Source organism: Borostomias antarcticus (assembly GCF_949987555.1).
Source record: "Borostomias antarcticus genome assembly, chromosome: 1".
In the NCBI taxonomy this organism is placed as follows: domain Eukaryota; kingdom Metazoa; phylum Chordata; class Actinopteri; order Stomiiformes; family Stomiidae; genus Borostomias; species Borostomias antarcticus.
In genome coordinates this window covers 56,111,100-56,123,554 of record NC_140234.1, presented here as the reverse complement: position 1 = coordinate 56,123,554, position 12,455 = coordinate 56,111,100, and the positions used below count along the sequence as shown (strand labels likewise).

The window sequence follows — 12,455 nt, the reverse complement described above, 5'->3', positions numbered from 1 at the left end:
GCACACACACACATACACACAGGTGCACACACAAACACACACAGGTGCGCACACACACACACACACACACAGGTGCACACACACAGGTGCACACACACAAAGGTGCACAGACACACAGACACACACACACACACACTCACAGGTACACACACACACACACAGGTACACATTCTCCACACACAGACACACACACACACGGGTACACTTACACCACACACATACACACACACACACACACACCACACAGGTACACACACAGACCACACAGGTACACACACATATACACACACACACTCACACAGGTACACACGCACACACACACCCCACAGGTACACACACACACACACACACACACACACAGAACACACATAAAAGCACACACACACACAATGGTTAACTGCATCTATATCTGGTTTTGTATCAAGGAAACGTTGCAAAACGTTTATTGAAACGGAAACAGTGGTGGCATGAACATCCTGTGTGTTACACAAGCGTTGCAGGGGAAGATATGGCGGGGTTTATATCCTGTACCAGTCTGCTGATTGGGTAACACCTCTGACACCCCCCCCAAATGAGAGAAAACCCCTTAAAGCCTGTGCACACCATTTTGAGGAAGCATGTCGTTCAACCCGGAAAGCGGAGCAAAACGGTGCACACTGCATCTCTCCAGCTGCCGTACGCTTGTGTAACACACAGGGTGTTCAACGCTCCACCGTCTCCGTTTCAATAAACGTTTTGTCGGGCTGGACTCCTGGGGGGTGTTTCACAAAGCTGGCTAACTGAGTAAGCCTGACTTCTGCACAAAGTAAACCACAGAAATCTATTTTGTACCTCAGTCCATGTTCCAGATATGAAGAGTTTCCAGGTTTTACTCATTGCAAAAGTCAGGCTCACTCAGTTAGCCCCCTGGTGTACTCCTGAGCTGTGTTGGGAATCGCTCCCCCGTTCCCTCACTCCCTATTCCCTATATAGGGTTCACCATGTAGTGAACTACCTAGGGAACGGAGAAAATGTAGGGTACATGCACTGTTCCCTGCAAATCAAGGTGAATTGTGGGTAATAAATAGTGGACTATATAGGGAACGAATATTCCGTGGAGAATTCGGACACTACAAACAAAATGGCTGACGCCCTATATTGTGCACTAGTGAATAGGGAGCGATTCCGAACACAGCTCTGGAGTACTAACCTACTGTATAGGAGAGAACTTCCTGGTGTACTAACCTATGGGAGAGAACTTCCTGGTGTACTAACCAATGGGAGAGAACTTCCTGTCTTACTAACCTATGGGAGAGAACTTCCTCCTGTAGCTGAACCAGAGGCGAGAGCGGATGTCTGACAGCAGTGGCGCCCTATCTGGAGAGAAACACAAGATCGCCGACAGTCAAGCCAAACAACAGTCTGTGGGATCGTGTTATTATTTGTCTACATAGCATTACTGTCAAAAACAATGACACCAAGAGAGAAGAGCAAAACACTGAATGAATAATTATGTTCAAGCAAGCACATATAGACTGGCTGTGGAGAATGAAGATAGACTGCAGCGAATCACAGAAACGAACGCCTAGCTACCTGTTTTGACATTGTAGCACTTCCCCAGGACCCAGACCGGCTGGTCGGTGTCAGGCAAGTCTTCAAGGAACTCAGAAAACACGTTTATCTGGTTTTCATACTTGGCTAAAACTGGCACAGGACATGGAAATGCAGAGAAAGGGTGGTGGGTTATCCTGGTTATCTTTGACTGACTTCCAGTCTCCTACGGGACTGAATTCAAAACCCTTCTCCTAACTTTCAAATGCACCCATGGTAAAGCACCTCCCTACCTTAAAGACCTCCTCACTCCATGGGAGACCCTGCTTCTTCATACCCCAGGACTAAGCTCTGCTCTATGGAGACCCTGCTTCTTCATACTCCCCAGGACTGAGCTCTGCTCTATGGAGACCCTGCTTCTTCATACCCCAGGACTGAGCTCTGCTCTATGGAGACCCTGCTTCTTCATACTCCCCAGGACTAAGCTCTTCTCTATTGAGACCCTGCTTCTTCATACCCCAGGACTAAGCTCTGCTCTATGGAGACCCTGCTTCTTCATACCCCAGGACTAAGCTCTGCTCTATGGAGACCCTGCTTCTTCATACCCCAGGACTAAGCTCTGCTCTATGGAGACCCTGCTTCTTCATACTCCCCAGGACTAAGCTCTGCTCTATGGAGACCCTGCTTCTTCATACCCCAGGACTCAGCTCTGCTCTATGGAGACCCTGCTTCTTCATACCCCAGGACTCAGCTCTGCTCTATGGGAGACCGGGCCTTTTGCTCAGCTGCCCCCTGCCTTTGGAATGCCATCCTTAACAATCTGACCACAGACTCTGGGTTCTTATAAGACTGGTCTAAAGACTTTAAAAAGCTTTTTGTGTGTAATGTGTATTTTATATATTAATTAGTGTTTATGTAGTTATTCCGCTTATTTTGCTCTTTGAGATAACTTTGAGACTTTGAGATTGTCTCAATTAAAAGTTCCTTATAGATCAAATGACTGTATTATTATTATTATGGACAATGACAGGACTGCCTCCCAAGGAGAGATCTGAGAATAATAGTTACTTCTCCTTTTACCGTTAGACAATAGTGGCACATCTCTGCTATAACGTTAGGGTAAAACAGACCACAGTATTCTATATACAAGGATTAACCTCAATTTGATTGGGACAGTAGAAGAACGGTTATGAAAGCCGGACTAGACAAGACGCCAGCTAAGAACAATGGCTCAACTTCTAGCTCCATCCACACTTCCTGGTTCAGAATCTAACAACTTTGATCTGGCATTCAATTCGTGACTTTATTAGTGGGTCAGTTTTATAAAACACGAGAGAGGCGAACTAAATGGTGTACCATCACTGAATAAAGAATGATTTTTGAGCAGTTTTTTACCTGCCTTCATCCTCCGACTGTCATCGGCGCATTAGCACGCAGGGATGCAAACATACCTCTAAGCAGCATGGGTGTTGTAGTTTAAATACATTTCCTGGTCGTAGGAAACAATAATATGTACACCATTTTAAACTACATCTACCAGCAAAACTTATAAACGATGGGGGTTTCCAGACGTCAAAACATTGCAAGGCATTCTGGTCTTTGTAGTCATACAATGGGGTAAACAATAAGCGATACACACGAAACGGAAAGTGAGTCCGCCGCAGTACTCGATGGGAAGGCTTGGCTGGAGAGGGCTAGCTAAGCTAACTTTAGCTAACTAGCTTTGCCTAACAAGTCAACGGATTGATTTTAGTGTATTATTAATTAGGATAATGATATAGCAAAAAGGAACAAAAGCTGCCATGAATCTACGGGGATTCTTCCAAGATTTCAACCCAAGGTAGCTAGCTAGCTAATATTGTTAGCCTAACCTTCTTCCGACTGTCCAATTAGCTAGCACTAGCTAGCCAAGTGGCAAACTTTGCATGCTAGTTTGCAGAAGACTCTTTGACTTGCCTTAAGAAGGAATGTCAGCAAGATAGGCTAGACTATCTTTAGTAGCTGGCCTTCTTCTTGCCTAGCAAGTTATCTTCGTACATGCTCACCTTAGCTAGCTAGCTACTTCATGTCAATCTCGAGAACTATCCAGCTAGCTTGCAACAAGCCATGCCCATCCCGTCAGTGTGAATGGGCCTAGCTAGCTAACTAACCATAGTGAAACTAGCTAACTTTGCTACAACTAACCCTGTTTCCAACTCCCCTCCATCAGTAAATTCCTGATCTACGCATGTCTGCTGCTCTTCTCGGTGCTGCTCTCTCTGCGGCTGGACGGGGTGATTCAATGGAGCTACTGGGCCGTGTTCACCCCCATCTGGCTGTGGAAACTCATGGTCATCATCGGAGCCTCGGTTGGCACCGGAGTTTGGGCCCACAACCCGCAGTACAGGTGGGGCTGTTAGCTGGGTAGTTACACCCAGTGTGGACGGGCTGTTGTCATGTTCTTGTCTGCTGGTACATAGGCCTGTTTCTATTGTGTCTGTGCTGCCCTGTGTGTCTGTTCTTAGATTGCTATTCTTGCCTTCAGCACTAGATTATACACTTGTTTTAGAAAGCAAATGCACTTATGAGTTCTGTCAAGCAGTAGTTCATTGGGTTTTCCCATGTGAAATGCAATCATTGTAAGTTGCTTTGGATAAAAGCGTCAGCTAAGTGACTGTAATGTGATGTCCCGTGCTGTGTCCCTCCCTCCCGTGTGTGTGTGTGTGTGTGTGTGTGTGGTGTGTGCAGGGCGGAGGGGGAGACTTGTGTTGAGTTCAAGGCCATGCTGATTGCCGTGGGGATCCACCTGCTGCTGCTGTCGTTTGAGGTGCTGGTGTGCGACCGGGTCACCAGGGGAACGCACTTCTGGCTGCTGGTGTTCATGCCGCTGTTCTTCGTGTCGCCCGTCTCCGTGGCGGCCTGCGTCTGGGGCTTCAGGCACGACCGCTCCCTGGAGGTTAGACCCTCACAGACCCTCATAGACCTTCACAGACCCTCACAGACCCTCACAGACCCTCACAGACCCTCACAGACCCTCATAGACCCTCACAGACCCTCACAGACCCTCACAGACCCACACAGACTCTCACAGACCCTCACAGACCCTCACAGACCCTCACAGACCTTCAGACCCTCACAGACCTTCACAGACCTTCAGACCTTCACAGACCCACACAGACCCTCACAGACCCTCACAGACCTTCAGACCCTCACAGACCTTCACAGACCTTCAGACCTTCACAGACCTTCACAGACCCTCACAGACCCTCACATACCCTCACAGACCTTCACAGACCTTTCATAGACCCTCACAGACCCTCACAGACTCTCACAGACTCTCACAGACCCTCACAGACCCTCACAGACCTTCAGACCTTCACAGACTCTCACAGACCCTCACAGACCCTCACAGACCCTCACAGATCTTCACAGACCCTCACAGACCTTCACAGACCCACACAGACCCTCACAGACTCTCACAGACCCTCACAGACCCTCACAGACCTTCACAGACCTTCAGACCTTCACAGACTCTCACAGACCCTCACAGACCCTCACAGACCCTCACAGACTCTCACAGACCCTCACAGACCTTCACAGACCTTCACAGACCCTCACAGACCCTCAGACCCTCACAGACCCTCACAGACCCTCAGACCTTCACAGACCCTCACAGACCTTCACAGACCCTCACAGACCTTCACAGACCCTCACAGACCTTCACAGACCCTCACAGACCCTCACAGACCTTCACAGACCCTCACAGACCCTCACAGACCCTCACAGACCCACACAGACCCTCACAGACCCTCACAGACCCTCACAGACCCACACAGACTCTCACAGACCCTCGCAGACCCTCACAGACCCTCACAGACCTTCACAGACCCTCACAGACCCTCACAGACCCTCACAGACCTTCACAGACCTTCACAGACCCTCACAGACCCTCACATCATCAGCATCAACACAGATCTGAATATGAACCCCTTCTCCTATCAGCGGTTATTTAACTGATTTAATATTTGTAACATGAAGATTAACACCCTCTGTGTCTCTCTCTCTTTCTACTTACTCTCTCTCTCTCCCTTTCTCTCTCTCTACTTACTCTCCCTCTCTCTCTCCATCTCTCTCTCCATCTCTCTCTCCATCTCTCTCTCCATCTCTCTCTCTCTCTCTCTCTCTCTCTCTCTCCCTTTCTCTCTCTCTACTTACTCTCTCTCTCTCTCTCTCTCTCTCTCCCTCTCTCCCTGGCCCAGTTGGAGATCCTGTGTTCGGTCAACATCCTCCAGTTTATTTTCATCGCCCTGAGGCTGGACAAGATCATCAGCTGGCCCTGGCTGGTACGCCAACCGTCGCTCCACTCGGCGCCGCGTGTGTGTGTGTGTGTGTGTGTGTGTGTTAACGTGTGTGTGTTCCTCCCCAGGTGGTGTGCGTTCCCCTGTGGATCCTCATGTCCTTCCTGTGTCTGGTGGTCCTCTACTACATCGTCTGGTCCCTCCTCTTCCTGCGTTCCATGGACGTCATCGCTGAGCAACGCCGCACACACATCACCATGGCGATCAGCTGGATGACCATCGTGGTGCCCCTGCTCACTTTCGAGGTAGGCGGTCGACACGGAAACCTATAATTGGAAACACACCCGCTTTGTTGTGGTTGCCCAACACAGACACACACACACACACACACACACACAAACACACACACACACACACAAGGGTTGTGGTAGTTATCGGTGTTGGGTCTGGCCCTGTCAGATTTCAATAGACCTTTCCGAGCTGTCAATCACTTGGAGAATAATAACCAATAAGGTTGCCTGATTTCTTAAGACCACGCCCCTTGCAACAGTGCCGCCATGATGTCCCACAAACAAAGCTTGTCTCGCGTTTTTGTGTTCATAGATCTTATGTTTATACTGCTGTCTGTGTGTCTGGCTCTGCTCATATATCAGGTTGATGTTGTTGTTGTTTGTCCTTAGATCCTGCTGGTGCATAAGCTGGATGGTCACTACGGCTCCAGCTACGTGTCGGTGTTCGTGCCTCTCTGGGTGTCCCTGGTCACCCTCATGGCCACCACCTTCGGACAGAAAGGAGGAAACCACTGTGAGTTAGGGGGACAGATGGACGGACAGACAGACAAATGGACAGAGACATAGATATAAATGAGCTACTCACAATGCTAGGACATCTGTTACATGCTGTGGTCATTCAGATCTGGTTTGTGTGACCAGATGTTCCTTCTCTCCGGCTCCCTCTCTTCTTCTTTTCCTGTCCCATGATCCTCCTCTGCTCTCTTACAGGGTGGTTCGGCATCAGGAAGGACTTCTGCCAGTTCCTGCTCGAGCTCCTCCCCTTCCTGCGCGAGTACGGGAACGTGTCGTACGACCTGCACCACGAGGACCCCGAGGTGTCCGAGGAGATGCCGGTCCACGAGCCGCCCAAGATGGCGCCCATGTTCCGCAAGAAGACAGGCGTGGTCATCACGCAGAGTCCCGGGAAGTACTTTGTCCCGCCCCCTAAGCTGTGCATCGACATGCCCGACTAACCACGCCACGCAGACTGTTAAGGCCACGCCCCCAGGAACGGCTCTGGGCTGTGGGGTGATTCTGGCGCAGCGGGCAAGCTCGATATCGCAGGTCACCTGACGCCATGCAGCTCAAAAATACTCCTTCCCACAGACATACACTGGGAAAGAAACTACAATTTCTCTGGGTGTCACTCAAAGTCAAAAACGCCTCTTTGAATTATCAAGTTTTAAATAATTGGGTCCATTTTTGTTTCGAAGCCCCCAAGCCAGAGTTTCACAGCTGTTTCTGTCCCTGTGTGTGTCTGTGGGGAGAGCGATGGGCGGGGCCAAGGAAACACTACCGCACATGTGCTGTGAACCTCGGACGTAGGATTCACAGTAACCTTTTCAGTGTGTGCGCTGGTCCAGCAACTTTCATTGGAACAAATGGGCTGCTATCTTTAAACGCCTCATCCAGAGTTGAGTGGTTAACGGCCGTTCACATGACCGCACCGGCACGGCAGGGCGTTTTTAAATGGAGGATGTGACGTAACGGCAGCAATTTCTGAACCATTTCTGAACCAATTTCTGAGCAGCGACATGAACGTGTCCGGTCAGAGGTTTAGAACAGCCCGTAGTAGTTTGACTGTGTTGAACTCTCACAGAGCACAGGGGCCGCTGGTCATGTGACCCACGCTACTCATGTAGGGTTCGTCCATCGCCACGGCAGCGTTGAGTCAAACCACAGTGCGTTGATCAGCTGTTCAATCACCAGTTTAAACGCGTCGATCAGCTGTTCAATCACCAGTTTAAACGCGTCGATCAGCTGTTCAATCACCAGTTTAAACGCGTCCAGCTGTGCCGAGCCCCCTTCCAGGTGGACCATCTCTGCAGGAGGGGCCAAAGAACGACAGCCCCGCCCCCACGCCGGCCGTGGTGATGTCAGAGGAGCTTTGTTACGTCTCTCTAGTCACTGTAGCGTCAGACTGGGCAGCATCCCTGTTTCATTATGTATAGAAAAACCACTGCACACAATCAGCTGTTGATTTGAGGATTTATCAGTGACAATAAATGACAAAGAAACGACCTGTGGGTAAATGTAAATTAGTCGTGACAGTTAGAGGTGTGAAATAAGAGCTCGCTAGACAGGTAGGGCTTGAGAGAGGAGAGGAGAGGAGAGGAGAGGAGAGGAGAGGAGAGGAGAGGAGAGGAGAGGAGAGGAGAGGAGAGGAGAGGAGAGGAGCTGTGGTCAGGGACAGAGATGAGAGGCACATGGGATTGAAGAGGCAAGAAGAGGTGGAGAGGAGGTGAAGAGGAGAGAGGAGGTGAAGAGGAGAAGATGTGGAGAGGAGGTGAAGAGAGAGGAGGTGAAGAGGAGGGAGGAGGTGGAGAGGAGAAGAGGGAGAGGAGGTGAAGAGGAGACAGGAGGGGAGAGGAGGTGAAGAGGGGAGGAGGAGGAGAGAGGGGGTGAAGAGGGGAGAGGAGGTGAAGAGGAGAGGAGGTGAAGAGGGGGGAGGAGGTGAAGAGGAGAGAGGAGGCCAGCTGAGGAGGAGACCACGTCTGTTATATTATGTGTTATGTTATTTTTATTTATAATGCGCCCCCCAACCAACTGTTACATCAGCCCGGGGCGCCGCCCAGGTACAGAAAACAAACAACAGAGGACTGCAGAGACACAAAATAATCTAGAAACGACACACGACAAGGACATCAATAAGAGATGGGTACTGGATGACATACTCCCCTAGCCTACCCCCCCCCCCCCGCCCCCCCAGGACCCCTCTGGGACCCCCTAGGACCTTGGCCACCGTAGCAACCAACATTTGTTTAAACGTTAATATCGACCTGCACCTCTACACGTACAGCATGGCGTTACTGTCGGAGGTGTCTTGAATTACACTGTTAGCGAAACATGATATTTTTCGGCACTTCCCTCATTTCACTCGTATATCCTGGGTTTGTAGTAGTAGACCTGTGTGTATTTCATCCCGTAGGCTGTGTTTTTCTCAGCTCCTGTGTACAGTCGTCTTGACGTGAGCAGCGTTAGCGCGGAGTCACACTGCCGAGTCAAAGTCAGGCCAAACCAGCGCACGTGTGTGGAGGGCTTACAGCTTACAGTTAACATGGCAACCAGACAGGCGCTGACCAATAGCCTTGACCAGTTTGTGCAATGCGGAACACTCATGTCAACACGGAACACTCATGTCAACACGGAACACTCACATCAACACGGAACACTCACGTCAACACGGAACACGCACGTCAACACGGAACACGCACGTCAACACGGAACACTCACGTCAACACGGAACACGCACGTCAACACGGAACACTCACGTCAACACGGAACACTCACATCAACACGGAACACTCACTTCAACACGGAACACTCACGTCAACACGGAACACTCACGTCAACACGGAACACTCACTTCAACACGGAACACTCATGTCAACACGGAACACGTTGCGTCTCACTGCTCTGCCCTGTTACCGACCATGAGATAAGACGGAGGCGTGTTCTGTCCAGTGATGTAATGGGGGTGTGATATTTTTTATTCTTTTTTCATTTCCTTGTTGTGTTGGTTTAGTTTGGCCAAGGAGCAGTGGGGGGCTGGTGTGTGTGTGAATATCTCCTCTGAAGCTCCCCTTCTCATCTCCCCCGCATTCCAGTACAGCTGTGTGCGCGTGCGTGTGTGCGCGCGTTCGTTTGTGTGTGCACATCCCCCAGATCCAGGATCTTTGATCCAAACCTGAACGTTTTAATCTTGTCAGCTGTTGGTCTAACGTTGGAATACCTGCCTGCTATGAACCCACTGAGAAGGTGAGGTTCTATAAGAACCCAGGCAGGTTCTATAAGAACCCAGGCAGGTTCTATAAGAACCCAGGCACAGCTAGTGTTGCCTCTTTGTTCTCTGGCTGGTCTTTGAGACTGCTGCAGCACTCTGGAGTTAAGATGCGTGTCTGACAGACAGGATGGACCAATACACACACACACCTGTATTTTGTGTTAGAAGGGCATCTCTGTTGTAGCCTACTGTCTGTTTCAGAAGGCATCACATCCCTGAACCCTCCTCTCGTCTAATCCTGACACCATTGCTACCTACATTTTTTAATGGCTATGAATGTGTATATAACTGTATATGTGTTAAATGTACATATAACTTGTGTTTATTACTCACGATTTAAGAAGTAAAAGATAAATAAATTACTGATTCATAACATTTTAAATTGAGTTGATGTGATTTCTGGCCAGCTACTGTACGGAGAATGTAGAACCATACCACGGTGGGCCGCAAGATGGCGCTGGCGAGCCAGCCTGTGCTCTGGCGCTGTATGGAATGTCATGAAGAAGTCATCTTTTTTTCTGGCGCATTTAGTTGTTGTTGCTGGTTTTCCCAGAGACTGCATTTACTTTATTAATCCGCCTGAAATTTAACGATTGATTAGCCATTGTGTTAGAATACACGTCAATTAGAGTTACAAGTCCAACTGTGCAGTAAACCAGCAAGCTAATCTGTGCCCGGCTGCGGGGAGTGACCGACAATATGTGGGATTGTTGACTGCGTGCGCGGTGATGCTGGCGAACTCTTCAGTGTCTCAACACAGCTACTGTGTGCGCTGGAATAATAAGAAAGCATTACTGCTATTCATGTTAAGTTAATTCGCTCTTCGGTACACAAAGATGACTCTTCAGGTCGGTTGCTTGTCGTTCAGACAGCCGTACGCAGGGTTGGTGTTGGATGGTGTCAAAACTATTGAGACGCGTTGGCGCCCCTTGCTGGCCGCCATGGGGAATTGCACCCTGGCTGTGCACATCGCCCAGAAGGACTGGGAGGGCGACGACTGGAGGGACATCCTGACAGACGCGCTGGGGATGGACCAGCCGCAGGTGGAAGAGCTGCTGTCCTCCGGGGACAGGTTTGGCCGAGGGGTCGTGGCAGGTGTGTGACCATGTTGTGTTGTGTTAACTTGTGTTGATTGTTTAGCCAGTCTAAGACGATTTTCTGTCACGACAAAGTTTTCTAAATGTGAATGCTGGGCCTACTTAATAGCTGAATGTTTTTGCGTGCGTTTTTTGGGTACATTATGCAGGTCTAGACGTCTACTTGAGTTGTTGTATCCTTGGTGATGCCTATTACTGTATGTTGATAACAATAGTGTATTGTCGATACTGCTGACTAGTGATTGTTGTACCTTATTTGTATGTCCTTGTTATTGTCATGTTTTTACTCTTCCTGCAAAATCACTTGCTCCCCTAGGACTATAAACTAGAATCAGATTTTATTGCCTTGTAGGTTTTTAGACATACTATGACTATGTTCTGGTGAGTTGGTGCACAACACTGATGGAGACAACTTAGGACAGGTGGGACTAAACAGAACAGTGCAAACGGTAAGTTGAAGTGGAGTAGTTGTCTCTGAATCAGACTGAAGTGTGTGCCGGTCTCTCTCGCTGTTCTCTCCAGGGCTGGTGGACGTGGGGGAGACGTGGCTTTGCGGGGCGGAGCTTCCCGAGGCGGAGCTGCGGCGTTTGGAGCGAGCGGCGCTCCTCAGGGAGCCCCAGGAGAAGCACCTGACCCTGTTGACCAACCCCCGCTGGCTCAGACAGCCGCTGTACGCCCGCGGACACAAGGACCTCTGGACCGTGGACATACCTGTGGAACTGCTACCTTCGTCATCATCCTCATCATCATCCTCACACACCAGTTGTAGGTGAAGAGAGAGATCCAGAGAGAGACCAGCAGACTATTAGCAGGGGCTGCAAATGTAACAGTAACATGTTTGTCCTCTGAAATGCTCGACAATTACACAGGTGCAATAAACAGAGTAAAGGACTTGTGGTTCTGTCGCTGTATGGTTTTGACAGCTGTGTGGTTCTCCCGCTGTGTGGTTCTGTCACTGTGTGGTTCTCCATGGTTCTCTAGCTGTGTGGTTCTCCACGGTTCTCTAGCTGTGTGGTTCTCCACAGTTCTCTAGCTGTGTGGTTCTCCACGGTTCTCTAGCTGTGTTGTTCTCCACGGTTCTCTAGCTGTGTGGTTCTCCACGGTTCTCTAGCTGTGTGGTTCTGTCACTGTCTTCCCTCACCTCCCACTCAGGTTCTGTTCCTGAGGGTTCCTTCACCAGGATCCTGTAATCAATAACATTCTACAGAACTGTCCTGTCTTTTAGGTGTGTTTTTGATAAGTGCTGGTAAATTAAATGTTCAAGATTCCTTTTATTCGTCACATGTAATGTACGGTGTACACTCACAGTGAAATATTGCTACTGGCTCCAAGATTATGCTACAGATAAACTCTGATACTCAATTACAAAATACATATTTACAAGTTACAAATTTACAATTTGCAAAAAGTACTACTTTACAAATGAACACAAAACTCAATAAGTACCCTTTCTATAAGTATAACATTAAGCTGGGATGGGATAGATAAAGGTCTG

General features: G+C 49.2%; 3 protein-coding genes across 4 annotated transcripts in view; 2 read left to right on the top strand and 1 right to left on the bottom strand.

Moving 5' to 3' along the window:
• Positions 1-2,942, bottom strand: part of atg4a (autophagy related 4A, cysteine peptidase) — an 8,042-nt gene extending 5,100 nt beyond the window's left edge. Inside the window, exons 1-3 of one of the 2 annotated variants that reach the window (XM_084445362.1) lie at positions 2,926-2,942; positions 1,573-1,683; positions 1,285-1,356 (exon numbers count right to left, since the gene is read on the bottom strand). In XM_084445362.1, the coding sequence (XP_084301488.1) occupies positions 1,285-1,356; positions 1,573-1,683; positions 2,926-2,935 (193 nt within the window). In that variant the 5' untranslated portion in view covers positions 2,936-2,942. Of the gene's footprint in view, positions 1-1,224; positions 1,238-1,284; positions 1,357-1,572; positions 1,684-2,925 lie in introns of those variants that run through there. The other variant, XM_084445363.1, reaches the window with a different exon arrangement.
• Positions 2,943-3,195: 253 nt separating this feature from the next.
• LOC311314866 (transmembrane protein 185-like) lies at positions 3,196-8,157 on the top strand. Its single transcript, XM_084445382.1, has 7 exons — positions 3,196-3,370; positions 3,740-3,916; positions 4,258-4,465; positions 5,769-5,852; positions 5,936-6,112; positions 6,488-6,611; positions 6,809-8,157. Exons 1-7 carry the CDS (start codon positions 3,333-3,335, stop codon positions 7,051-7,053), a joined length of 1,053 nt encoding a protein of 350 aa, XP_084301508.1. The 5' UTR covers positions 3,196-3,332; the 3' UTR covers positions 7,054-8,157.
• Positions 8,158-10,395: 2,238 nt separating this feature from the next.
• On the top strand, positions 10,396-12,091 carry LOC311314913 (protein EOLA1). The gene is made up of 2 exons (XM_084445444.1): positions 10,396-10,958; positions 11,483-12,091. Exons 1-2 carry the CDS (start codon positions 10,700-10,702, stop codon positions 11,731-11,733), a joined length of 510 nt encoding a protein of 169 aa, XP_084301570.1. The 5' UTR covers positions 10,396-10,699; the 3' UTR covers positions 11,734-12,091.
• The last annotated feature ends 364 nt before the right edge of the window (positions 12,092-12,455 follow it).

What these genes read in the sequence shown, in the direction of transcription:
- LOC311314866 (XM_084445382.1), top strand. Translation starts at nt 3,333, where the DNA reads ATGAATCTACGGGGATTCTTCCAAGATTTCAACCCAAG. An exon ending in GCCCACAACCCGCAGTACAG is followed by an intron (nt 3,917 to 4,257) that starts GTGGGGCTGTTA and finishes TGGTGTGTGCAG; the next exon opens with GGCGGAGGGGGAGACTTGTG. An exon ending in GGCACGACCGCTCCCTGGAG is followed by an intron (nt 4,466 to 5,768) that starts GTTAGACCCTCA and finishes TCCCTGGCCCAG; the next exon opens with TTGGAGATCCTGTGTTCGGT.
- LOC311314913 (XM_084445444.1), top strand. Translation starts at nt 10,700, where the DNA reads ATGACTCTTCAGGTCGGTTGCTTGTCGTTCAGACAGCCGTACGCAGGG. An exon ending in TGGCCGAGGGGTCGTGGCAG is followed by an intron (nt 10,959 to 11,482) that starts GTGTGTGACCAT and finishes TGTTCTCTCCAG; the next exon opens with GGCTGGTGGACGTGGGGGAG.